The sequence below is a fragment of the Neolamprologus brichardi genome, chromosome 16 (genome assembly GCF_056152115.1).
Source record: "Neolamprologus brichardi isolate AB-2024 chromosome 16, ASM5615211v1, whole genome shotgun sequence".
Lineage (NCBI taxonomy): Eukaryota > Metazoa > Chordata > Actinopteri > Cichliformes > Cichlidae > Neolamprologus > Neolamprologus brichardi.
The window spans coordinates 17,272,565-17,300,067 of record NC_142119.1 but is presented as its reverse complement, the minus strand read 5'-3'; the positions used below and the strand labels follow the sequence as shown (position 1 = coordinate 17,300,067).

Here is a 27,503-nt window from a genome sequence, read left to right as displayed (position 1 = left end):
ATTGAATTTGCTTTTCTAGTCTTGTGTTAGCAATCGTCAGCCACATTTTTAACCATGTATATGTTCTTTTTATTCTCTAAACTTTTTTTTTAATACATTCCCCCCCCCATAAACTATACAGTGTTTACCTCATCATGTAGAAAGGCCCCAGTCATGAGACCAGGAAGACCAGGAACCTTCTTGTTGTGAGGCCGCAGCGGAAATCACCACAAAAACACTTATTCAGCCTGAGCAGGAATATGGAAGTGAAACAAAAAAAAAAGAAAAAAATTACATTTTTAAATTTGAAATCAACTTGAATTTAAGTCGTGTGAGCAGTTGCCATGCTTGGATTATACGATTTAAAATTTGTGTTTAAAACGTACAATTTTTTTTATATCATTTTGATGAAATAAAAAGACTTTGAGGAGTTACCATATAAGACGTGAGGGTGGAGTGCTTGCAGTGGTTACTGATGCTTTGGATTGTTGTTGGTTACATAATAGAAATAACAATAATAATAATAGAGATGATGATAAGAACAGTAATATTAATAATAAAATCCTAATAATCCTAATAAGAAAAAAATGTGACTACTTGTGTGTATTTTCTCTTTCTCTATGCCGTCCATACAATAATAATTACAAAGACTAAAACTAACACTGAAACCAATAAAAGGTAAATTTAAAAAAAATCCAAATGAAGTAAATAATAATTATTATAATAATGATAATAAGATACAAAACGAAACCTCCCATAGAGGATGGGTGCCAGACTAGAATTTCTACTACACCAATGTAATAATTCACAGATAAATTAAATTAAATTTTCTTTTTTCCCACTATTACAGTGGGTCCATAGTTTTGTTTTTTTGTTTTTCACGGATTTTTTCTGTCAATTAAGAAAAAGTTGATATTTTATAATTACATGACACACAACATATTTCCAATGTTTCTGAAAAAACCAAACGAAAAAAAACAAAAGAGGGCAAAAGTGTGCAAATCGTGGTTGTAAGTAAATGCTGATAAGTAATGCATAAGTAAACATTGGCTCCTCTATAAAATGTGGTGAGAAATTGTTCCTCCAGGCATTTATTTGGAAAGTCGTTTTCACCGGAAGTCGCGTTCTTCGATTTGGCTACACTGAGGCTGCGCACAACAGCCAGCTCCAACGCCTGCCTTGTGAGTGTGTGTTTGGAGTAGGACTGCAGCGGTGTTGAAAGCGTACTGTGAGCTCGCTGAGCTCCTCGGTGTTTTTCATGGAGAACAGATTCGCTATCTGCTGAAAAATCCGCCCAAGAGGACACAGAAGAGGAGGAGTAGGGAAGAGAGAGGAAGAAGGGAAAAACTGCATAGGAGAAGAAGCGACATAGGAGAAGAGGAGGGGGGACTAGGAGGAGGAAAAAATCGGGACAGGGAAAAATGCCGCAGATTTGACTGAAAAGGTAAGAAAACGTGCGGGATCGATAGCTGCTGTTGTGGATCCCGGAGCTGCCGAGGCTGGGCGGGTCGAGGTTTGCAGTGAAGGGGAGGTTACGGCTGCAGCAGCCGCAGTCTGCAGCTGTGAATGTAGGTCATTGTGTCTGTGGGCCGAGCCGAACCAAGCCGAGACACACCGAGCTGGGCCGGATAAGCTGCAGGAGGACGAAGGTGAAGCCCCATCAGCAGCAGCACCAGGAGGAGATAGACACAGACTGGTGCTGCAGGGACCTAATCATTTAATCTAACTAATACTACATCTGCTGCTAATAGCACAATGAACACCTTTGTGCCAAATCATAAATGTGACGCAAAGTTTAGCAGAGGAGCAGAACAGAAACAGTAACAGAAGATAGTGGAGCATGAGTTTATACTTTTGAAAAAAGAGGTAAAAATGATCGAATATGTCATGACTGAAAGAATTCAAAATCTTCAACTAGTCAGAACTGTGTGATCATCAGATGTAATAAAGCAAGGACCCCACAGCTCTCCAGACACCAGATCGACATGACTCACTGTAAGGCCAAAAACAAGAATACTGCAAACACAAAGCTTTAATATAACTCCAAGTTAGAAACTCGATAAAGTGCTGAGTGTCTGTGTGCCACATCACGTCAAGGTCACTATGTGAACTGCATGATTGCACTCAGCATGCCTGTGTAGCTGAATAAATCCGAACACTACACTAAAATTAAAGTTAAAATTAAAGGAGTTGCAATCCTGTGTTATGGCTTGCATGGGGGTGATTGCTGTGTCTCAAATTACAAGCAACAGAAAGCAGCTTAGATTGTAAGGAGCTAAATCTACAAAAACACTGAGATGGAATAAAAAAGGAATAGTTCGACATTTTTCTGTAGAGCCTACATTAAGTCCTCCAGCACTGCTGTAATTAACTGAAAAGCCCAGACTGTTCTTTAAATGAGCACAGCCTTTAATAGGAGAGTGTGAGAAACAATGCAACAACTGTAGAAAGGGCGGGGGTTAAAAAAAATCACCACAGATGTTAAGTTGGCCGATAAGCTGACAGAAATGCAAACTGACTGATTTACTGGCTGACTGCTTGAACCGCGCTGACATGCCGATGAGGCGGGCAGTAAATCGCAGGCCGAGGCCGGAGCCAAGAATCTGAATCGGCCGGGAGAAGCGCCAGCTGAGAGAAAATCCGCACACAAAAATCACAGTGCTGCTTCGCTGATATTGCTCTGACACTTCGGAGCTGGATGCAGCTTTTTAGCAGCGACCCCCAGAGCTGTTTTTTATCACCTATGGCTGTTGTGCTCCTGCACTGACTTGCAAGGACGCTGTAAACTCGTTAGCTGCGGGATTTCTGTGTAGTTAATGCACATTCACATTCTGGTCAAGCACCTCAGAGCTGTTAAAGTGTGAGCCTGTGGGCCAACATCTGATTGTGCAGGTTTGAAAACTGTGGTCTAGTGTTGGAGTTTATTGACTATCTCGTGTAACAGTGGGCCTCTTTTCCACTAACTCACACTGCTTTTAGCTTTAGAAAGGATACCTTAGACTTAAGGAGGAAAAACTGTTTGCATGTGTGTTTACAGATGTCTGCTGTCACAATGGAAGCGACCACCATCCTCCCCATTCTCAAGAAGAAACTGGCCTTCTTGTCAGGTAAAACACTTGGATTTAAAATAAAAGAAAATGAAATATCGACACCTGTTTCCTCAATCCTGTGGTCATCCCAGTTAGCACTGCTGTTTGCGCTGTAATTTGATTCCTCCCCTCTCCCACCCATCTGCCTGTCACTCTTTAGGGGGCAAAGACCGGCGCAGTGGTCTGATTCTGAACATCCCTCTCAGTTCAGATCAGACCAGCATGGAGGAGCTTAGCGCCACGCTGGACTACCTGCTTAGCATCCCAAGGTACACACAGAGACACGACTGAGGACAGTCTGGTGTGTGTCCCAGAGCAGTTGTGTCACCCGGAGAATGTTGGATTTCACTTTTAATGCTTTTAGACATGTTTGGGTTTTGGCTTGTCAGCGAGGAGCTGCTGGATCTGAACCCCGTGGCTCGAGTGTAGAAATCCAGCTTAAAGGATGATTCTAGTTTATTAAGTGTTACTATTTTTCAGCTCGTCCTTTTTGAGTGTCCACAGCACAATCTGACAGCTGTAATTCTTGGCAGCTCCACAGGTGATTCAGTCCCATTTTCCATATCTGGCCTCTTCAGCTCACGCTTCGTTTCTTCCAACACACGCTGGATGAGCTGTTTAAGCTCCTGAAGGTTGTTTATAGCTGACAAACTGGTATATAGATGGACTTGAAAGAGGAGCAGAAATATACCCGATGCTGGGAATGTGTAAATAGCATATAAAACAAATAAAAAAATAGACTCAGGCTTTATTTTTGTTACCATTTGTACTGGTGAAGAAAACATAAAGTAGCCTCGGTAGCAGCAGCTTGGTGAGCTGGCTACCCAAATGATGCTCAAACAGGAAACTGTATGTAAATGATGGGGTGTGCGTGCGCTGTTGGTAACACACTCCCTCTCTTTGTCTGTGCTAGTGAGAAGTGTAAGGCTCGGGGTTTCACTGTTATCGTGGATGGACGGAAGTCTCAGTGGAACACTGTGAAGACTGTGGTGCTCATGTTGCAGGTAGAAACACATTTAGAGTCCCCGCAGGCACAACGCGGGCTTAAGCTGCGTTAATTCATTGGCTGCTATGGGTGTTCTTTAAAAAGCAGCGGGCTAATGATGGCGTTGATGCTGTTTCAGAATGTGATCCCACCTGAAGTGTCGCTGGTCTGCGTGGTGAAGCCAGATGAATTCTGGGATAAGAAGGTGACACACTTCTGCTTCTGGAAGGAGAAAGACCGTCTGGGCTTTGAGGTGAGTCTCTGAGCTGCTTCTGCTTGCAGCTAATTTTACACTTAAAACACGATCTCTCTCTGGAGCAGTGGGTTTGTGGATGTTGAAGATTTGTACCTCAAATGAAAACAAGTCATATTTTGCCTCACGTGAAGCTGGGAGTTTCCCCATCTGGGGCCATTTTAAACAAATGGCCGACGTGTGAGAAGCATTTCTTGTAAACCTCAGATTATTAGAGTGGGGTTTGGTTCCCTTCATCACTGCTCCAACTTTTCATGTGAACACTGCACATATTCCATGTATCCTTAAGAAGAAACAGAGACTAACACTGTTCTTTTTTGCAGAATTATACATGTTTGCTTTTGAGAAATGGTGACACCTAATCCAAAGCTCTGGCTTTAGATTTCTGTCACACGTGGTGTAAACTCTTAGTTTCCATCTCCAGCCGGTCAAAAATCAGGTTGATTCCCACATGTAGACTCTTAAATTCACAAGCAGCTGCTTGCAAGAGAAGGTAGTCCTTTCCCTAGCACTTGAGAGGGCCTAACAGCATATGGTGGCTGCTTTGTTTGCTTAGTTTTACACATGCAGTTGTTAAGTTTGCGTGTCGGGATACCTGTTTGTAGGGAAATAACATCTGCTTGCAATCATGTTTCATCATGCTCATCATTTTATGACGGAAATCCATGGCCACACATTGGCATCAGGGCAATAACTTACAAACTGTGCTCACATCAGCATCGGCTTCACTTTGTGCTTATGCTAAACTATAGAGGTGGTAGTGGGATACCTGTAAAACTTAACCTTGTTAGTACTGGTCATTATCAGCAGGCTGCTTGTGCTTTTTTTTTTTTTTTGGCGTCTCTCGCAGTGCAATGCTCTGCCCTAAGTATAGCCCCACACAGCTGCGTGGCTCCAGACTCCTGTTACTGCGGCTGTGAGAAGTGGTTCTAATAAAAGCGCTATACAAATACAGGCCATTTACCATTTACCAATATTGTATTTATTTTCTTTTCACTTTGTTTTGTGCTGACTCTTAACTCAGTCACTTGTGCACTGGTTACTTTAGGGCCAGTTTATGCGAAATAATCAGTTTTACTATTCATCCTGGAAAATCTTTGGTTCCTAGGATACTTGAAAGTAGAATGGGAGGCAGATCCTTAAGGTTTCAGGCCCCTCTTCTGTGGAACCAGCTTCCAGTTTGGATTTGGGAGACAGACACCGTCTCTACTTTTACTTTAAGATTAGGTTTAAAACATTTCTTTTCAATAAAAGGATCATGTGGCCCTGAAATCCTCTCATAGTAACTCTGCAGGAGGCTGAGACTTCTGGGAGCTTCCCATGATGCACTGTTTCTTCTTCACTTTCTATGTGTTTATACAACACTTTGTATTTAATCATTACTTAGTATTAAGCTCTGGCTCTCCCTTCCACAGTGTGTCTTTTGTCTTGTCTTCTCCCCCTCACCCCCAACCAGTCACAGCAGGTGGCTGCACCTTGCTGAGTGTGGTTCTGCTGGAGGTTTCTACCTGTTAAAAGGGAGTTTTTCCTTCCCACTATCACCCGGTGCTTGATCAAAGGGGGTCGTGTAGTTGTTTGGGTTTTCTGTCTGTTATTGTATGGTCTTTATATTACAGTATAAAGCATTGTGTGGTTACTGTTGTTGTGATTTGGCGTTATGTAAATAAAGTTGAATTGATTTCTTCTCAGTCACCAAAAGGTTGTTGGTGCAACTTTGTGTCCTCCTCGTCTTCAGACAAAAACAGTGTAACTGCCACACCTAAAGGATGAAATGGCTGCTTTTACGTGGAGGACTTGGACCAGTGTGAATGTCCCAGTTTTTCTCCAACATTGGAATGAACCAAACGATTTTTTTCATTCTCATTTTCTTTTCCTCTTGATTTTTGGTTTAAAACACACACGTACCCTTCTGATCTTTGTTGTCACCCGATATCACGCACAGAGCAAGTTCGCCAGTTATAATAACCTTGAGCGTCGTTAACTGTCCTGAGTGCTGCTGGAAACCTGAGACAGGATCAATGGAGTGTGAGTGTGTTTGTGTGTCTGCCTCCTCCTCTATTACAACAGATGGTTTTACCGACAGAGATCAGTAGTCATTGTGACCCAGATTTCCACAGCCACGTTGGCTCCACGATTGTTACCATGGCAACCGGAGCAAGTTGGTTGATCTGTATCGACTTGATAGTTGTTAAATAAAGATAATCCATCACAGCCAATGTTAAGGTGACTTTATTTTAGTATTGAAATTGGAGCTTTTTTGGTTTTGTTCTCAAGGCAAGAAATCTCCCTGGTGGTGCGTTTAAGGACATGTGAACATTTCAGAAGTCAGCTCATGAGCAACAGGAACTGCTAAATATTTAAAATGATATGGTCAGAAGAAAGAGAGCTGGTGGTCTCATAAATTACATCTGTCTCATTCAATGCACTGGAGTATTACCGCCCATACACAGACCATCATCACTGAGCTTGTGGCTGATTGCTGGTGGTCTTGCGGTTGCATAGCTAAACCTCTAATATATTTGTCACACTGTCATATCTCAATCAGTTATTTTTTGTCTTTTCTAAATGTATTAGCAGTTGCTTCAAAGTTTAGATAAGTTTTAAGTATGCACTGGCATACCCAGCGTTTTTTTTTTTCTTTTTTTCCTGTAGTCGCTACAAGTTGCTGAATTTCATACAGGCTGCGTTGTCACTGATGGCCACATCTCTGCTGTGCACGCCCCTCTGCGCACACACAGCTGTTAGAGATTCCAGTGATGGTGCTGAAATGTTACTCATCCGAACTATGGAGTGTCTTTGAGGGTGACACAGCAGGGTGTGTGTTGTACAGCTGCTCAAACATCTGACCTCACATTTAAATAAACATGCAGACACACGCTAGCTGAGTCCAATTCGTCTGCTGGCATCTGTTGCAGTGACAACTGGAAGTTCGACTCAACGTCAGCTGTCTTAGCAGGTTTACTTACAAAGCAGCAATTAAAAAACAAAACAAAAGGCACTTCATATTTGTTTGTTCTCTTTTAAAACCTACATTTCAGGAATGCTGAACGCTCCATCCTCAAATTTAGAAAGCCAAAAGAGAAGTTTATTGTGTTCCAAGCACTCCGCTTGGTTGATGGATCCAAGCAATCAGCACTCGGTGCAGTGGCTTCTAAATGTTCTCTGAAAACAAGGACTAGTTATGTATGCCCTTCCTCAGACATACCTACGTCTCACAGGCTCCTGAGACATGAACACACAGACTGGCTGCCTGGCATGTGGCAGAGATTGAAGAAACTGTGTTTAATCCACCAATCACTGATATCAGAGCCTCAAATTAGACAGACTAACATGATCTTAAATGTAAGGATTGTTTATTGGATTAGAATCCGTAGCAGCCAGTGACTGACATCTAGAATCTATGGACATCACCATATGCTGTGTTTCCTCCCTAGAGCTGCTCTGCTGGGCCTTTGCTGCAGACGCATTCAGTCACTGCATGTTTGTGAGTCTTTCTGCGTTCAGTTTTGTATTTAATAACTGAAATGCACGCTCTGCTGGGCTGAAATCCGGTGACTGACTTGGCCGCTGAAAAAGTCTTGATTTCTTTGCATCGAGACACTCGACACTTGTTTTTTGCAGTATGCTTTGGGTCATTATCGATTTACACAGTGAAGTACAGTCCGATCAGTTTTGCAGTATTTGTCTGAGCAGAGTCTTTAGCCCTGTACACTTCACAATTCATCCTGCCTTTCCTATCAACAGTCACATCATCAATAAGCACATCATTCATCGATTCAGGCCTGTGCAGGTGTTTTTTTTGTTTTGTTTGTTTGTTTTGTTTTGTTTTGTTTTGTTTTCTTCCAGTTTCAGGTTCATGCCAGAGGACTAATTGGGATTCTATGTATTAAAACCTGTAATTCCATGGAGTTAATGCAATCCTTTAATTAGTTGAATTTAAGCTGATATTCTGCACTTCAGTGACACGTTGATTGTTTGATTGAAAATCCTCTGTGGTAGCAAAAAAAAATTGTATTTGTCCAACAAATTATGGACTTGAATGCCCTACTTCAATCCAAATAAAATATCCTGGGTGGATGCTCATTCATGTCCCATGTAGCCTTATGTTACACATTTACACAAATTGATCCACATAAAAGTTGCCTTGGTGTCTTACCACTTAGTCATTAATGAAACTTTGAGATTCGGCTGATAGAAAGATATTTTATTCATCGTTGTGTGTGCCTGTGTCTTTCTGAAGACTCTCTTCCAAGTCTGTAGCTCAGTTTCCCTGCTGGTTGTGTGGTTTCAAAATCCAAGACATATAAGAGTGTCTCATGGTAAATGGATGTAGCACCATATGTAGCACCTAACAACCATCTTGAAATAGTCTGCCCTCAATGTTCCTTTTTCTTCTTCCTTTTTTATTTTTTGTGCCTTTTTGTATTAGCTTGCAGGTACAGTTGAGTGCACCTCTATTTAGTTTTGTGGTGCGTGCGCGTTGCATATCGATGTGCAGATCACAGCTACAACTAGTACGACCAGATTTATATTCACTGGAGGCCAGATTTGGGCCCTTGGGCCTTGAGTTTGATGCCTGCTGTTACATATATGTGATGAAGCCATGGACTAATTAGTAAATGCTTCTAACAAAAGGTATGATTTCCAAAACATTAATAAAGAACTTCTTTTAAAAGGTCACACAAACTGTAAATCTGAAAGTAATATTGAGTGGTTTTATGATAGACTGTCTGTTCTGGATGACTTTGAATTTCTGAAGTGTTCTGTAGTTTAGTGTTGGTTTCTATAGTCCAGGTTGACCTCTGTGTTACTTCTATATTGAAACCTACATGACATTTCTCAAAATTGCACACAGTGTGTTTCTCCCTACAGATATACTCATGTGTTGCATGTTGGCATCTCTGCTTCCTGTCAGGTGATCCTGGTTTCAGCCAATAAGCTGACTCGTTACATTGAACCGTGTCAGCTGACGGATGATTTCGGAGGAAGTCTGGACTATGACCACAGCGACTGGCTCAACAAGAGACTGGTATTTTTTTTTTTTTTTTTATGCTTTCAAGGTATTTCTGTAACTTAGAATATTTGTTGCCATGGTAACCTGGCACCAGAACTGAGTGTTTGGCCTTGTTGCAGGTTTTTGAGAAGTTCACGAAGGAGTCTACGTCACTGCTGGACGAGCTGTCAATCATCAATGATGCTGATAAAAGCAGCTCAGTGGACAAGGACAAGTATGCTTACACACACATACACACATGTCTACAGTTTAAACTGAGGGCAGACGGGTGAAATCCAGAGCCGTGTGTCTTGTCTGTCCTCTGCAGATCTGCCGACTGTGCCCTCTTGCCATCGTTTGACCCTGAGACTGTCCTTCAGACTGGTAAATATACATTTTTTTTACTTTATCCTCTTTCAGGAACTAAGATTATGTAAATCTGCATTTGTACTGCTGGACTAGCAGGTAAAATACATGCAACTCTCGATAGTAACAACACCCAGCGTGAGGAGGCATTCGACATTTTTTAAGCCTCTTTAAATGATTCAGTGGATTGAAAGGTCAGTTTAGTGTTGACCTGAGGAGTGATTAAATACTCCTGATAAGACGAGCAGTGGTTTTGAAAATGAGGTAGTGGACATTTGTGAATGGAAAAATAATGTAGTGCATTCTTCTTTTCCCCATTGAGGTCCAACCTACTTCTTCACAAAGCACACAGTGATTTCTGTGATAGCTCCTAAAGCACAACGATAAACTGTATCAAGCTTTCAGGTCAAGCAGGCGGCAGAGAATATCTCGATAATGAAGCACAGACATGATGGTTGACTGAACAATCATTCTGCTCTTCTTGCTGCAGAAACATACAATTCTAACACAGGAAAAATTAATAGAGCATGTTTAAATACATCAAATGTTGACTGGAGTGCTTTACAAAGACGTGACAACTACAGCTTGCCAAGAGCACAAACAGTCTGTCTGCGAGTATTTCGGCAGTGACACAATTTAAAGTAATTTTGCTTTTATAGACCAGTGCAGCAGAATGATCATTTAGGAAGTCGAGGCATTTCGCATAATCTTTGCTACAGTGTGCTTGGGTGTATGTGGGTGCTGCACACTGTGGAAATAAAAAAAATAAACACAGATATTTCTTAAAGATTTCAAAGATGTCAGCCACGCTGGGTGCTCTAGTGTGGCTGTTTTTAAGGTTATTTGCTGATTAAAATCTGTATTTTAACTGGTAATGTCGAATGAAAAGTGCTGATTGATAAGGCAGGTGGGCGTTCCACTCCCACTCGAGACTCTATCCACTTGATTGAGTTCTTGGATTCTAGAAAGCGGTGGTTTCGCAGTTCAGTAACTACAGCGGAGCTATTAATGATTAGCCAGTCAGCACAACACACTTGTCCTGAGCCATGGGCACAAAACTGGAAGAACACACACAACCCTTTTTCAAACAGTAAAGACACAATTTTTTTCCAGGTTATTTAATGCAAAAAGAAATAATTTTGTACTCATAAATATACACAAATATATAACACAGGCTGTCAGCAGCAAAAAAGGCAGTGCTTGCTGACAAAAAAGTTCAGGACATCCTCAACATTCACCTCAGTGTCGCTGTCATCGAACAGAAGCGATCTTCACTAATTCATCAACTCATATCGGACTCCTTTCACAAAGTTTTACGGCTTCCTCCAGAGTAAAGGGATGTGGACACATATCGATAGCTGGGTTAAACAGCAAACTGACAGCCTACACTTACTACGGATGAAGGGCAGCCAGAGTTGTTTGTCCTACAGTTGCTACTGTAGCTCGGATTATGCATTCGAATTGGGAGCGGAAAGAAAACAGGACTCAGTTGACTGCAATCTGCGATCTATTGAGATTTACTGGTGAGATTTTACTCACTGTACCTTTAAACAAAGCAAGCTGTGTGGTTTTTGTTTTCTTTCCATCATTGCATTTACAAGGAACGTTTTTTAAATTGTATTTTTTAAATATGTTTTTTTCCATTGCAAGTTTGCTACCATCAAAATCTAAAGAACACACTGAAAACACAGGAAGGATGGATGTGTTGACTGTACAGAGGGGCCTATGATTTTGTGTGTGTGTGTGTGTGTGTGTGTGTGTGTATGTGTATGTGTATGTGTGTGTGCGTCTTGGGCTGAGGTGAAAGGAGTCTTTGTTTGTAGTACCACCCTCCTCCCTCCACCAGATCCTTTCGTAATTTAGCAGCATTTACACAAGCATTGACTCATTATTGATTCTGATGCTTTTTTACCACCTTTTTAAATCTCAACCCTCCCCTCCCTCTTTCTCTCTCTCTGAAGGTCATGAGTTGCTGTCGGAGCTGCAGCAGCGACGTTTCAACGGCTCAGAGGGAGGAGGAGGAGGAGGACAGGGAGGTGAGCAAGCAGCTGTCAGTCACCCAGATGTCGCTGTGCTGGCTCAGCTCAGACAGAAGGGTGATGGATAGATTAATTAAGAGGTGTCCTTTGTTTTCTCTGGAGTTTGGCGCATGAATGCAGCCATTCATTTCCTGGAGAGTACTATGCACTGTGTACAGTACAGTGTGACGCAGTGTAAGTGGATGCTGCGTTGGCTACTGGAGTTCTGTGTAACATTGTTTAAGAACTAATAAACATCACAGCTGAGGCCTCAGCATCCACTAATTCAGTTCATACTGATCTGCTTCTACTGTGGTATGTCTTCAAGAAGCTGCACATGTAGAATCATCACAATTTTTTTTTAAACAAAGTGCTGTGAGGTAAATGCAATATAGCATCGTCAGGCCTGATGGGACTAAACCTTACACTGGCAGAGAGCCAGAAAAGTTACTAGCCATTGTTTGCAACCTGTGAAAAATAACAGGTCCAGTGAACGAGAATTGTGACTTGAAACATGGAGGTTTTTTCTTTTTTTAAAATTACAGACATGTTGGTAAAAGTATAACCATGGAAATGAAAGTAAATTTAGATGGAACCCTTCTAAACTCTGACTAAGCTTAAAGTTTATCAGTCTCTCACATCATTGTGGAAGAATTCTAGCCCATTGTGTTTGGGTTTTTTTTTTGTTTTTTTACACCATTGGATTTGGAGCATTTGTTGATGCACAGCTTTCTTAAAATCCCAGCTTTTCAATCCGGATGAGGTCTGGACCTTGGATTCTTTTCTTTTTCAGTCATTCTGTTGTAGATTTGCTCCTGTGCTTGGGATCATTGTCCTGCTGCATAATCCACATTTGACTGGAATAATTTGTATGCAGAGGGGTTCATGAACAATTCAGTGACTGCAAGCTGCCCAGGTCCTCTGGCTGCAAAACCAGCCCAAATCATCACTCCTCCATCACTGTGTTTGAAAGTTGGGAAGAGGAGTTTGATTTTCACCAAATGTGGTGCTGCGCGTTACAGCCAAACATCTCCACTGTGGTGTCGTTTGTTTGTCCAAAGAGCATTGTTCCTGAAGTGTTGTGGTTTGTTCAGATGCAGCTTTTCAAACCGTCGTGCTGCCATGCTTTTTTGAGGCTTTCTCCAACCCTTCAACACAAACCATACTTGTAAAGTCTTTTCTAATTTCACTGTCATGAACTAATGATATGCCACTTTTGAGGGTTTTTTTTCCCCCTGAATATATTACATGGTCAGACTTTAGAGTGAATTTGCTGGGACATCTATTCCTGGGAAGTTTGAGACATTGTATTAAAAACAACTGAATGTTCCAGTGCAGCAAACGTCCCAAACGACTTCTTTAGAGAGGTGCTCACACTTGCAGATGATCAGTTTAGTTTATTTCCTCCATCCACCTCAGCTCAGTTTTCCTATTGTGAATTAGTCATTAAAGTTTAGAGAGACAGTGATAAAGTTTTATTTGAACAGTTAATTTTATAGTGCCAGGGTATCCTACACGAGAGAGCTGACATTTCAGTTTCCTGATGAGGAATCATTGTCAGCACGTTTTGTAAGAGTAGATAAGAGATGTGAAATGCTAAAATCCCACAGACCTTCTTCCTGACCTCTCTCTGAACTTCAGGTCCAGCCTGGTGTCCAATGGAAGAGGAGCTGCTGGCTCAGCCTCAGGTGATGAAGCTGCTGGACTCCCTCAGAGAGCAGTACACCAGATACCAGGAGCTCTGCAGGCAGCGAAACAAACGCACCCAGCTAGATGAGATCCACGCCAAAGTCATGCAGGTAACGCGCACACATGCATCGAGTGTCCATCTCAATATATTTCAGTTTCATGTGTAAACACTGCTGCGTTTCATCCTTTTTAGCAACTTTTATTTTTGACCCTTGGTGTCAGTGAGCTGCCTCACTGCTCAGCAGCACTTGAGGGTGAGATGAAGTAAACTCGCTTGTTTGTGGAGTTCTTTCAGCTGCATGGGCTGATGGTTAACACCAGTGTCTTGGAGATGAGCCTAGGGTTACCATAGTAACTGAAAAATGTCGGTCACTAGCTCGGAGGATTTGAGGTAGTTGTGGAAAGTTGGCCTAGATCTTGATCAAACTGTTCATGTGTGTGCCCAAGCTCTTCAAGGCATCACTGACCTGATAAATACAATTAAGTTATGATCCTGGCACGCACGCACACACACATACACACACACACACACACATCTGGATAAGTGGTTACTGTGCTGTATAAATACAAGCACACAGACAGCCTTCATACTGATAGCTGTAACTTTACTCACATAGTTTTTAGATTATTGAGTAAAATGATGATCATGCAAATACTGCTTTCCAGGGAAACCTTACACACATTTCAGACCTATCACCAATTCTGCACATGAAGCCCACTTTCTTGATGTGATGTCACAGGTATTGGCATCCTGGGTTTTTTTTGTATTTAAAACTCACTACATGAACAGGCAGACTGGGTTTAAACCAGACAGAGGTAAATGCTTCCTTTTTAAAGGAAACATAGGTTTGGATGGTGAAAAAGGGGGGAAAAAGAAAAAGTGTGGCTCCACTCTTTGATGTTGACAAGGAGAAATCCTTTTTAATTGCTTACACATTGGTTTACTTTACACTGATCATTCTAATTTAATTCTCAAGCTTGTATCTAATAAAATCACATGTGATGATGTATACTGATATCACGTCTGGCAGCAGTAGGTTCAAAGATCCTGCTGGTCACTCTGCTGCTCTGAGATGCACCGAGGCTCCTGTTGGAGAGTGAAATGTCCAGAAGTACATGCCAGATGCTTGAGTGGCTCTACTACCTAGGCCGTTTGAGTACACTAAACTCATTGCCATGGTCAAGAAACCAGTTTGAGATGATTTGAGCTTTGTTACATAGTTGGCAGGAAAGAGATGGATATAGTCAGCAGCAATACAGTTAGGCTGTGGCATTTAAACGATGCTCTGTTTGATGTAATGGGCCTAAAGTGTGGCAAGAAAAGATATCCCACACCATTAAACCATCAGCAACAGCCGGAATTTTTAATACAATGCTGCTTTCCTGTTGTTTATGCCAAATTCTGACCCTATCATCTGAATGTGACAGAAGACAAGGCAAACTTTTTCCAGTCTTCTCTTTCTGATTTTGTGAGCAGCTGTGCATTGTAGCCTCTGCCTTTGGCTGACAGGAGTGGTACCCAGTGTGGTCTTCTGCTGCTATAACCCATCTGCTTCAATGTTTTATTACGTTCAGAGATGCTCTTCTGCATATCTTGATTATAACAAGAGGTTATTTGAGTTACTGTAGCCTATTTTAACCCAGAGAACTTCTGCTAACTGGATGTTTTTTCGTTTTTGGGCCATTCTCTGTAAACCCCAGAGATGGTTTTGTGGGGGGAAATCCCAGCAGATTAGCAGTTTCTGAAATGCTCAGACCAACCTGTCTGACATCAACAACCAAGCTACCCTCAAAGTCTTCAAAGTTCTCATTCTGATGCTCACCTTGAACTTCAGCAGGTCATCTTGATCACATTTACATGCCTAAACACATGGAGTTGCTTCCATGTTATTGGCTGTTGATTTGTATTCAGTGTGCCTAATGTAGTGGCCCATAAGAGGAAAGACTTTCTTTTTATTTATTATTTTATTAACATCAGGTTATTAAGCTGTGTAGTTAATGTAGTCAGATTCTTTAACCACTGGGCTTCGCTGTGGTTTCCCTTAAGTTCTTTCAAATTCTCCTTCATGCATTATCGACCTCACATTGAAGTTGCTGACAGTTTCATTGCTTTTTAACTGGAAGCATTAAAGAAAATGGTAATAAAAATAGCCAAATTCAGCATAGATGCTTCAGTTTCAGTGTACTGGCTCTGCGTGAGATGTCAACCAAATGTACATGTTTTATTACATTTTTATGGTCACCATTTTTTCAAGTTTGCCGGCTTGCGAAGGTACCCAGAGTAGATTGTCCTCTTGACTCTGTAGGAGATCATGTATTTTGTGTTTCTCTCTTCCAGGTGGTCACCTGGCTGCAGGGTCCGGGTTCAGAACTGCTGAAGACTCAGCAAACGATCGGGGACTCGATGCGATCAGCTCAGGCTCTGCAACAAAAACACGAGGAGATTGAGAGCCAGCATAGTGTAATGAAACACACACATCGTGATCAGAATCATGTGATTTGAACAATCTGATGAGTCGGCTGCTGTTTTTAGTATCCCTGTTAAAAGATCACAGAAACTCGCTTTTGATGTTTGAGGACTGTGAGGCACGAGCTAATTCTGTCTCTCGCTGTGTGTACAGGAGTGGTTTGCTGTTTATGTGGAGTTGAACCAGCAGATTGCTGCCTTGCTCAGCACCGGAGAGGAGGAGGAAGTGGCCGAGCTGAAGGCGCTGCAGCAGCAGCTGAGCGACGTCTGCTACCGCCAGGCGGCTCAGCTGGAGAGCCGACAGAACGTCCTGCAGGCAGCACAGGGCTTTCACAGCACCACGCAGGAGGTAAAGCACAGTCTTAGCACTGCTAGACTATTAGCCTAGCTCGACAGCAGAAATCTACTCTAACCTATAATGTTGTGTCCAGCTGTTATCCAGGATGGGTAGACCTGTGAAAATGCTAATGACTTCTTCAGACTGATCCAGGTTTGTTTTTGTTTGTTTTTTGTCTCTGCAGTTGTCTCAGCAGTTGGACGGTCTGCTGGGCATGCTCTGCGCTGATGTGGCTCCAGCTGATGGAGCAGCTATTCAACAAAACCTCAAACTGCTGGAGGAGAAGCTGCAGACTGTTGGTTTGTACTCAGAACAATCAATCTCCTTATTTTCCGTCAGGATAATTAATGGTTTTCATGAAGGTGCTCCGTCACATTAACCATCTCCTCCAATGCAGAGGCAGGTCTTACCTCGCTGCGACAGAAGGGGGCGTTGTTGCTGGAGCAGATGTGCAGCCAGCCGTCTTGGCCTCTGGAGGAAACGGAGAGTCCAACCACAGAACAGCAGGACAGCGTTCAACACATCCAGTCTGTGATGGAGGACATGCAGCTTCGCAAGCAGAGGTTACTTTTGTCTTGTTTTGCTACAGGGAGGGGTGAGTGAGGGTTTTTGGGGGGCTTTTTTTCCAAGAAGGAAGCTTGTATTTAACTCCCCACTTAAAGCTAGAGTCAAAAACTGCCTGTTTCCACTCCTAACAGGATAAAAACCAAAGCCGATATCTGAAATCCCCGATCCTGATTGTGGTTCCCTCAGAGCTCACTCATGCGATAATCCTCAAAAAATGAGTGAATAAAGCTTGACTGCTAAGGAAAAACAAGAGTTGTTTGCTTCTGTGCAAAATGCAGGTGGATATTTAAAACAACTACTGCTGTCCTTTTATTTATATTTTAACAAGGCTAATATCATGTTTTAAAAAAATTCCAGAAATATCAAATGTTTTGCACAGTGAACTTTCCAGCTTTGGGCTTCATCTACATTCTGGGTTTTCTCATTTACACCCACAAAAAAGGGAGCTGTTCTAATGAGAAACTTTGTTCAAATATTAAACTTTTCTCTTCTCTGTCCTCTGGCTCCACCTTCAGGACAAAATGTGTATTGCATCTCCATTAATGGTTCAGATTCTGAGGTATGTGGTTTGTTTGTGGTAGTGGCAGCAGTTTACACAATTACCTAACAAGCAAACCCCCCCAGGAGATTAGACACAGTTCCCTGTGGTGTTGTGTCAGGAAGAGCATGTGGTGTGAAAATCTGTTCTGTTGTTTGTTTTCCAGACTTGAAGGCATATTTAACTGTGTGTGTTGCAGATGTGAGGACATGGTGGACGTAAGGAGGCTGAAGATGCTACAGATGGTCCAACTGTTTAAATGTGAAGAAGACGCTTTGCAGGTGAGGAATGCAACACAAAACACAACAAAACACACATGCATATGTGGATTTCATGTGTTTATGTTATGATTAATTTGTGCATGCATCTGGTTAGGCAGTGGAGTGGCTCAGTGAGTTGTTGGACGCCTTGTTGAAGACTCACGTCAGACTGGGAGACGACTCTCAGGAGACCAGGACCATGCTGGACAAACACAGGAAGTTTGTGGATGTCGCTCAGGTGAGACGCTTCACTTGATCCTTAGCTAACGTAAAAAATCCAGCTGATGTACCTAAACATCAGCATGACAGTGCTCATAACGTTTTTGCCTTATTCCTCATGTCTTAGTGTTTTGTGTGTTTTTCACACTTGAATTTTGGAAACCATCAAACAAATTTAAATATTAGACAGAGACGACCCTGAGAACTGCCAGAGCTGCTGAATCAAGACTCAAAAAAATCTCCTGGATCACTTTTTGAGAGAAAAAGAAGAAAACAAGCAAAAAAAACAGCAACATACTAAACACAACACCATCACGTTAGTCTAGCTAAGTGTAAACAGCAGTAAATACTAAATATTGAATGTTGTTGTGCAGCACGTAGGACAGACAGCGCACAATGTGCTTGGGAATAGCAGCCAATAAAAGTGTAGTTTATGTCTATGAACAGTGAACACCCGTGTGCACACCTGTGTGGATCAGCACGCTTCAATTCAAAAGGTTTCTCCATGTAATGGTCTGCTAGAGGGTGTAGAGAGCCATAGCCCCGTCCCCCAGGGCATGAAGCAGGCATGGAGGAGATCCAGGCCCCAGACATCCAGAGGCCCCAGAGTGCGAGAGCCCAAGGAGGACCACCGGAGGGGCATCCGTGCCACCCTCATGGGAAGGGCTGAGGAGAGCCCCAGATGAGGGGTCACCCAGTAGCCACGGACCATAAGCCAGAGGGGGCTGCAGTGGTGTGCCTGCCGGCTCTGCCGGCAGCCAGCTGTGCCAGAGTGAACCGAGCCGCAGGCCCAGAGCCCGGAGGCCCGAGGGCCCCCTTTGCCCGGGAAGAGGCCTGACCAAGCAACAGGCACCAGGCCCCGCCAAGTAGTCACCGGGAGTGAGCTGGTACATACCTGAGCGCCCATCCCCGGACACCAAGAACATGCCTCCCCTGCACCCTGGTGACACACCCGCACCCCAAGGCCCTACTTGTGTGGGTGGGTGTGTTGGAGCAGGAAGAGGGAGGCAAAGTCATTTCTAAGGCTTTTGGTATTCCAGTGAACCACAGTGAGAGCCATTATCCACAAATTGTGAAAACTTGAAGCAGTGGCAAACCTTTCATGAATGGCCTGTTGACCAAAATTACTCCAAGTGTGCAGCGACCACTCATCCAGGAACTCACACAAGAACACAGAACAACATATCTAAAGAACTGCAGGCCTCACTTTGCCTCAGTTAAGGGCAGAGTTCATGCTTTAACAATGAGAGAGACTGAAGGCTGACCAAAAGAACTCAAAGGTTCGTCACACAATTGTCAAAAAATATCTTAATGACTTTTGAGAAAATATTCTGTAGACTGACAAAAGTTTAACTTTCTGTGAGGTTTGAGTCTTTTTACATCTGGAGTGGAACTAACACACCATTTACTAAAACAAACGTACCAACAGTCAAACCTGGTGGTAGTAGTTTGATGGTCTGTGGTTGCTTTGTTGCTTCAGGACAAGCTCAAGCACACCTGGAGAAGGAACATGATCTGAAACACCTGGAGAAAGTCCAAAACACGAAAAACAAAATGATTCTTTTGGAGTTGCCTAGTCAAGTCTGGACTTCAATTCAAGAGGAGATGCTTTAGTATGACCTTAATAGACACTCAAACTCTCCAAGTAGTTGAAAATTGAAACATTTTGCAAAGAAGCCATACTAAATTAGTTTCATCTCGCTGGAAGAGTGTCCAAACCAGTTTCATGGAAATCTATTTGCTAGTTTAAGGCTGGCTACTCAAAACCAAAACTGTGAAGCTAATGATGCCAAAGGATCACAAATGTCGTTCGGGTTTCATCATCCAGGTGCCGTTTCTGTCTGAATGTCTGCACAAAATGAAGTGCAGTCAGTCTAACAGATTATATTTAAATATTAATATTAGATGTTATTGAACTGAATATGTTTCTGTCTTCTTGTTCCTTCAGAGCACCTACGATTATGGCCGCCAGCTGCTGCAGGCCACCGTCGTCCTCTGCCAGTCTCTGCGCTGTACGACGCGCTCGTCCGGAGACACTCTGCCTCGCCTCAACAGAGTCTGGAAACAGTTCAGCGTCAGCGCCGAGGAGCGACAGCAGAGACTGGAGCTGGCTCTCAACTTCCACACTGCTGCTGAGAGGGTGAGAAAAACACTTTTAAACTGTCAGATGTTACATCAGTGTCTAAAGTCTAAATTGTATGTTTACTATGGTCCAGGTGTTACAGCAGGAACGTGTGGAGGCGGAGTCTTTAGATGAAGTCGACTCTTTGGGCAAAACTCTGCTGGACAGACTGACCATGCCTGTGATCTTCCCTGATGGGTACGTACACATTCATTTGACTTACCTGAATTATGACTTTATATGTTTAATGCTATCCTAAATCATGCAAACACTTATTTGGTTATTTAGAACCACATGAATTCACTTTGCTTTTGTTACCAGTAATTACTGGCATAAACCTAACATAAAGAGCCAGTTATCAACACAGAAATGTAATAAACTACCTCATGGCTTACAGGTGTCATGTCGCAGCAAGGTCCTCTGAAACATGCCTGCATTATCAAACCTGATGAGTTCAGTTTTCAGTTAAATTCTGTTTTATTCAACAATCAAACGACACCCTTTGAGCAAGCACTTAGCAACAGTGGGAAGGACAAACTCTCTTTTAATAGGAAGAAACAGGGTCAGAGAGGGGTGGCCATCTCACACAATCAGCTGGGGATGAGGGAGGAGAGGATAAAACACAGACTGTGGAAGAGAGCCACAGATTAATAATTACTAATCATTAAAAGAACAGTGCTGATTTCGCATGAAAGCTGAAGGCTCTGCCTCCCATTCTACTTTTAGATATCTTAAGAACCACAAGTGAGCCTGCAGTCTGAGAGTGAAGTCCTCTGTTGTGGTGATATGGTACTATAAGGTTTTTAAGATGAGATGGGGTCTGGTTATTCAAGACCGTGTGTGCGAGAGGAAGGATTATAAATTTGATTCTGAATTTAACTGGGAGCCATTGAAGAGAAGCCGATATGGGATGCTCTCTATTTCTAGTCCCTGTCAGTAATGATGTAAAAGCAACTCATAATCGGGGTTCTTGTGATTTCAGGAGCGAGCAGTTCTTTGGGAGTCCCACTGACACGGCGGCAGCAGCAGAGGGTGTCAGAGAGCGCCTCCTGTTGGTGGAAGAGCGGCGGCTGCAACTGCAGGAGGCGAGGCTGCACAATGATGGGGACGAGGAAGAAGTGTTGAATGGGCAAGATGCAAGACTAGATGTAATTGGAGAAGAACTTAGTGAGAAAGAAGACCAAGATGAAGAGGAGGATGTAGGGCAGCAGGAAGAAGATTTGGAGAGGGCTACACAGGATTGCTAATGGATCGCTGACGATGTTAAACCGAGCAGCCTTAATGAAGCCTGTCAGCGAAGGGCTGCTGATTTCTACAGACCTCTCGTGTTCTCGCCTAAGGCAGGATCGCCTTCTGTCGGCTGCTTCTCTTACTGCAGCGGCTTTTCCCTACATTAAGACTACACTGCACCATCAGCATCACTGCATAACACTTCCTGCAAGAGGATAAACATGTTGGACACCTTTCCTCCATCTGGTTCTGGAAGATCAGGCATAACAAATGTAAAATACTGGAATTGTTTACTGGAATGTCTACTCCTTTGATGATAATCAACTGTAAAATAATCCATTTCAGGTGAAAATAGTCCCAGCTTGTATCTAACTGCTTCCTCCTCCTCCTCAATCCCTACAGTAGACAGAGCTTCTATGGTGCTTACCCCAGCTTCCTGTTGGTCTCATTCCTGCATCAACAGTCCTGATACTTTAGTACAAACAGGCTGGAAAAAAATCTTCTGTCCAGCTTTCTGGAACTCGAGGAAATGTTTAAAGTTCAAAAAGGCACCAGGAACAAATTTCATTCGGTGTAAAGTAAAATGTTTATACTCGTAATTTGTTTTAAAGTCTGCCTGAAGTTTAAAATTTTCTCTACATTAATCACCTTATTCCTAGCCTCATGTTAGCGGCGTGCTACACGTGTCATTCCTTTTTTCCAGCAATAAAAACTCTTATAATAATGAATAATGCAGGAATACAGCCTGTTACACCTTAAACGGTACATCATATATAGAATAAGGACACCTGCCTTCTGCTACCAAGGGTTCACAGAAAGTGGCATCAGAGTAGTAAACTGCGTTAACTAATACTCAGATAAATTATGCTAAGCGAAAATGGCTTTTAGGCTCTTATTTGGATGAACTTCTTTCTGCTTTAATATAAAAAAACATAAACGCAAAAGTCCAACTTTATTTTCTTGGACACGGGAAAAAACAACAACTTTGACCTGCAAGAGCAGGGCTTCACAGACAGACATTAGCATTAGCATAGCAGAGCTTTTCAGATGCTTCATTTTATGTTACATGAGCCACTTTGTAGATGGCAGAGCTATGTTCCTGCAAATATCTTAGTAAAGGTAAACATGTACTAAAGGACTGACTTAAGTAACCAGCAAACTTTGCATCTGTAGTTTAAACAAAGTAACATGAGAGTAGGAAAAGGTGTCTATGATTCAGTTTCTAGGAGGCCATTTTTTCATCAAGACACACCATCAGGTACTGTTTTAAAGATCATGAATGTGCATACTTCGGTTTCTGGATGAGCAGCTACCATTATTTTATGCTAATGAGTTTTAACTCAACAGTGAAGGCAGAGACTGTTTGACATGGCTAGCTTTAGTGTGGCTGAGTCAGCAGTTCTCACACTGCTTTGTACAAATGAGTGGGTGTAGTTTCTTTTTCAAGTGATCCCATTTTCCTGTACGTGAGTCATGATCCAGGATAAGGAGCTGGATCACTCTGACCATAGCTGGGGTCGAGCAGTGTGTGTGACTACAACGGTTAGTGTGATGTAATAAAGTATATCAAAATGTAAATGTCAGATTATTCATTTAATACAGTTTTATATTGATCATGGACTGACATGCTATATCCAGATATATATTTAGGGTTTTGGCTGTTAGAACACTGCCCCCTGTTTTTTTTTTTTTTTCTTTTAAAAACATTTCTTCAAAATATTGTTTTTGTATCCTTTTTAAACTCTTGTGGAGGAGGGTTTTGGGCCTTCATATCTGTAGTTACACATTTGAACAAATAAATGTGCATAAAGGAGAGCGATTTATTTTTCATTTCAGTTGGACTTTAACTATTTCCCGTTTATGCGGTCTCTGGGACATGTCATCCATCACTGTCGTAACATTGTGTTCATGATTCTTACGTCTGTCAAGGACTTAAAACGTTAAACTTCCTATCATAGTGGAAATCAGACCATGTGCTGTTCACTCAGAGGCCAGTATCTGGTTGTCATTAGCCAACGTAGCAACATCCCAAAAGGACGGATTCTTTTTTTTTTTTTCCCCTGAAATTTCCCAAGCAAACCTCTCAGTAACTGGTTGGTGTTTGACCAATAATTGCTGCTGTAAGTGTAATTGCTATATGCTTTGTTCCTTCTGTCTATTCACATGTACCATGACATCAATACAGCATCCTTCTCTAAATAAAGCTTTTGAACTTCATGGATTTTTTGTCGATGACAATTTTTGCATGAAACAGATTAATGGGTAAATGTATGGCTACAGGTAAAGAAACAGCAGGTAAATTACAAAATGTATGGTTATTTTAAGGTTTGAGTTGCCAAAGGCAGCTTATTGTTCAACATTTCTAATAGAACAGCTGTAAGATAGCTCTGAAACTTTCAATTGAATACATTTCAAGAAGTGCACTGACATCTAAAAATAGATCCTACTGTGAATATTTGCAAATTAAGTTTTTTAACTTCCACATTAAAACATTGAAATATGAAAACAGAGTTTGTTCTCTTGCTGCTTAAATAGATCCTTATTCATTATATTTACACAGCCAATAATGAACTTAGCACAATTACTGTTCCATTTTCAGCCAGCTGCCACTAGGTGGTGTATATATCCTTTTCAAACCCCTTCATTTAAATACAACACATTACTTCTACGTGTAAAATAACAGCAGGTAGTTTTAAGGATGTATTAACCTTATAATCACAGGGGTGACAAATTCAGTTAAACACAAGTTACTCTGGCAGCTTAACAAAGAATCCTTTTAACGATCCTCTTGAACTTTAGCGGTTTCCCCTGTACGGTATTCATCCTCATTCGAGCAGTACTTTGAAGCTGAGGGGGTTTGAAAGTCTTTAGTGCTCATTGACAGTGTGCATCATCGGCGAGTCTCTTTGTCCAAAAGGTCTTTAGCTTCGTTGATCTTGGCAGCGAGATACGGGGAACCACCTGCAAACACAAAAACAATTTTGGTGCAACTCACTAAACCGGCTCTACCTGCAGTCTAACAGACAGGTTTTGGTTAGAGGCAACTTTATCTCTTGAATTAATATCACAGATAATCGCAGATAACAGATCGATCTGGTTTAGGTTTACCTTTATCCGGATGGTTCAAGACCATAATCCTCCGATGGGCCTCTCGTACCTTGGCTTTAGTGCTGGCTGGGCTGGATGTAACATAATACATCCATGTGATTAATTATAAATGATAGAAATATGCCACATTTTAGAAGACCAAGATTATTTAAACCAAAAAGATGCATTACCTGATGCCCAGAATGAGGCTGGCCTCTCGTTTGGACATCTTCTGCTCAAAACCTCCTTTGTAGTATGATGAAAAAGTCTGAGGAGACACCACAGTATTAGACCTTTGATTATGTATGCCAAATAACTTTATGATAGAACAGATTTTTTTAGATCATTCCTCTAAAGACAGGCTAAAGCAACAGCACCCTCTGGCTTTCTTTAAAAAGGTTAATAGTCTGAGGAGGAATATATTTCAAACACTTTTTAAATGACGTGTGAAACATTCAGGGTGACAAATGCTGAACATTTATAAAAAAAAACAGCACATAGAATCCATACCACAAGTGCACACGCAGGCAAAAAAAAAATGCATAAAAGTTCATGAAACCTAAAAATAGTTCCCTTTATTATTTACATGGTTTGGGTAATGACAGGTGAAAAAGACTCAAGTCCAGTATTTTCTGAATCCACCTGCCTGTAATATCTGAGATTGACATGTTAACGTGGCCCAGTGTGTAGCAATTATTCACCTGGAGTAGATATAAGCATTACAGTGGATGTGCAGGATGTTCATCATTTACTTACTGACGAAGGCATCTTCTTCACAGTTTCAGAGAAGACTTGGCCAAGAGGCTTCCAAAGGTGGAAAGCATACCGGCCTGTAGATTAAACACAAGATATGCACAAGAATTTTAAACCAGAAAAAAAAAGAAGAAAGCTTTCAAACTAGAGAAATTCAAAAAATCTAATTCAAAATCAAACCATTATTACCTGCAAACCCTGCTGCAGCCACACCAAGACCAACTGCAATTAATGTCCGTCCCTGTCACCAAAAACGAAACATACAGCTGTTAGCACACTGGGTCAGACAGGTCATTCGACACAGCTACTTGAGTAACTTCACTATTTAAAGTTAAACTTTATTGACTTGTGTCTGCTGATCATGTTTACAGTGTTTTAAAGCAAATAACCTTTGCTTTAAAACAGACACCTTTTCCTTTGGAGTTCTCTCTATCCCCTCCCATGATCCATAGCTTCAAAGCTGACTCTGGCTTTTCGTCATGTTTCTACAGAGAAAAATAGGCCAAAAATGATGCTTTTCTTGCATCATTTTTGAATGGCCATTTTAAACTTCTATTATCTAAAAACTTACTTCAGCTAGGCCAGTGGTTCTTAACCTTGTTGGAGGTACCGAACCCCACCAGTTTCATATGCGCATTCACTGAACCCCTCTTCAGTGAAAAATAAAATATGATTTTTTTTCAAATTCAAGACATAGATATGTTTTTTATTGGTGCACAAAATGAGCCGTGCATGTCACGGTGGAGGCTCTGCCGAACCCCTGAGACCGACTCACCGAACCCCTAAGGTTCGATCGAACCCAGGTTAAGAACCACTGAGCTAGGCACTTCAATTTTTTAGGGTGTATGTCTGGTACTATAGCGCTACGAATACAGACCTCAAGGTGAGTAATTATGCCAGAATGCCAGATGCTTCGAGCCCAAACTGTTTGGACCTCCGATATCTAAAAACAGACTTCGAGGCGTGTTGCCGATTGTTGTTTACAATTTCTCATATTCGAGGCACCCCCCCCAAACAGTCCAAATGAATGTGAAACTAAATGGTTTCACAGATATTAAAGCCTCATTATCAAAATAAATAAATAAAAACAAATAAATAAATAAGTAAAAATACCTTTTCTTCCAGCTTCCCTGTAATACCAAGTATGACACCATGTACCAAATCCAAATGAACTTTTTTGAAGGCACAAATTTCTCTTCATCATTATATCCAATATTCATCATGGTGATCGCTCTTATTTTCCCAATAAGATATTTAGAAATCATCCCAGTAATGTAACTTGAGCTTCTCCGTGTTCATAGTACCAGATATTTAATATAGAAAATTGAAGTAGTGGTAGTTTTCTAATACTGATAGTTTACCGTTTCTCGATGCCAGAGATACGTTTAAAACAGCCCTACCTCCATAATTAAATAAATGGGACCTGAAAACGTGCATTTTTTAAAGCGTGTCTTTCCCCTTTCCCCTGTTTAAACCTCGGTATATTTTGCATCGTATTTTTTAAGCCTCACAATAAATATCAATGACATCTAAAGAAGCTCTGCAAGGGCACTTGTCACACATGGCCTGCACTGTGTTAACCCATCGACATACAAACGTCACTGTTCCTTGGAGTCATACATGTAAATGGTAAATGGACTGATTCTTATATAGCGCTTTTCTACTCTCCCGGAGTACTCAAAGCGCTCTATACAACATGCCACATTCACCCAGTCACACCCATTCTCACAAGCACTTTATCTATACTTAGTGCTTTTTCTAACTACATTCACACACATTCATACTCCGATGGACGCATCGGAGAGCAACTTGGGGTTAGTATCTTGCCCAAGGATACTTGGCATGCAGACTGGAGGAGCCTGGGATCGAACCTCCAACCTTCCGATCAGTAGGTGACCTGCTCTACCTCCTGAGCTACAGCCACCCCATCAAACATGTAACACACAACTAGCTACATGTAACCCACATGTAGCTAGTTGTGGCTAACCAGGTTACGATTCCTCATCTACTGTTGTTTAACCAAGAGAAAATGAAGATTGCACCAATTAGCCCTGAAAGCTCATGCCTGTGAGACATCCTTTAAAGCTTACTTTGCTCAGGTTAGTTCGCTAGCTTCTGAACCGACGTGCCGTTAGCGGTCATTGAGGTTACTTAACAGAAGCGTCAGCTGCTATCAAACCACCTCGATTTAGTTTGACAGACACAAAAGTCCCAAGTATTTAAAACAGGTACTTACCAGCTGCCTGTCTATCTCCGCGTCACTTCTAACACTGGTTTTTGGAGAGTACTCAGTGTATCGCATCAGGTCCCCATCCACGGTCATTCCACCGGCGTTCGCCATGTTGCCTCACAACTGTTAAACCCAGAAATGACTTAGAGCACATCCGGTTGTGACTTTCACAATAAAGTCGTCATCTTTGTTGCATAGACTTCCTGGGGTGGGGACTTTGTGGCTAAAATAAAACTCCTTTTCTTAATTTAAATGAAATAAACAGAAATGACAGTAAGTTCAAAACAGTTCAGTTAAAACACTGAGGAAAAATTATTGGAT

At 41.8% G+C, this 27,503-nt stretch overlaps 2 protein-coding genes across 2 annotated transcripts; one reads left to right on the top strand and one right to left on the bottom strand.

Annotated features, from left to right (window-relative positions):
- The first annotated feature begins 1,156 nt into the window (after window positions 1–1,156).
- Window positions 1,157–23,324, top strand: sestd1 (SEC14 and spectrin domains 1). Its single transcript, XM_006788119.3, has 19 exons — window positions 1,157–1,423; window positions 3,017–3,086; window positions 3,229–3,337; window positions 3,982–4,072; window positions 4,193–4,306; window positions 9,222–9,335; window positions 9,440–9,534; window positions 9,628–9,683; window positions 11,627–11,701; window positions 13,325–13,482; window positions 15,711–15,833; window positions 15,994–16,188; window positions 16,361–16,475; window positions 16,574–16,739; window positions 17,481–17,562; window positions 17,657–17,779; window positions 19,709–19,900; window positions 19,977–20,080; window positions 20,865–23,324. Exons 2-19 carry the CDS (start codon window positions 3,017–3,019, stop codon window positions 21,127–21,129), a joined length of 2,247 nt encoding a protein of 748 aa, XP_006788182.2. The 5' UTR covers window positions 1,157–1,423; the 3' UTR covers window positions 21,130–23,324.
- Window positions 22,913–27,310, bottom strand: dnajc15 (DnaJ (Hsp40) homolog, subfamily C, member 15). Its single transcript, XM_006788120.2, has 6 exons — window positions 27,189–27,310; window positions 25,142–25,193; window positions 24,956–25,029; window positions 24,391–24,467; window positions 24,221–24,291; window positions 22,913–24,073 (listed from the first exon to the last, which is right to left on the bottom strand). The coding sequence occupies exons 1-6, from the start codon at window positions 27,291–27,293 to the stop codon at window positions 24,003–24,005; spliced, it is 450 nt and encodes a 149-aa protein (XP_006788183.1). The 5' UTR covers window positions 27,294–27,310; the 3' UTR covers window positions 22,913–24,002.
- Between the last annotated feature and the right edge of the window lie 193 nt (window positions 27,311–27,503).

Excerpts from the sequence above, each read along its gene's own strand:
- sestd1 (XM_006788119.3), top strand. The coding sequence starts at position 3,017 with ATGTCTGCTGTCACAATGGAAGCGACCACCATCCTCCCCATTCTCAAG. Across the intron at positions 3,087-3,228 it reads GAAACTGGCCTTCTTGTCAG|GGGGCAAAGACCGGCGCAGT; the intron begins GTAAAACACTTG and ends GTCACTCTTTAG. Across the intron at positions 9,336-9,439 it reads ACTGGCTCAACAAGAGACTG|GTTTTTGAGAAGTTCACGAA; the intron begins GTATTTTTTTTT and ends GCCTTGTTGCAG.
- dnajc15 (XM_006788120.2), bottom strand. The coding sequence starts at position 27,293 with ATGGCGAACGCCGGTGGAATGACCGTGGATGGGGACCTGATGCGATAC. Across the intron at positions 25,194-27,188 it reads CGGAGATAGACAGGCAGCTG|GGACGGACATTAATTGCAGT; the intron begins GTAAGTACCTGT and ends TTTTGGTGACAG. Across the intron at positions 24,074-24,220 it reads CTTGAACCATCCGGATAAAG|GTGGTTCCCCGTATCTCGCT; the intron begins GTAAACCTAAAC and ends TTGTGTTTGCAG.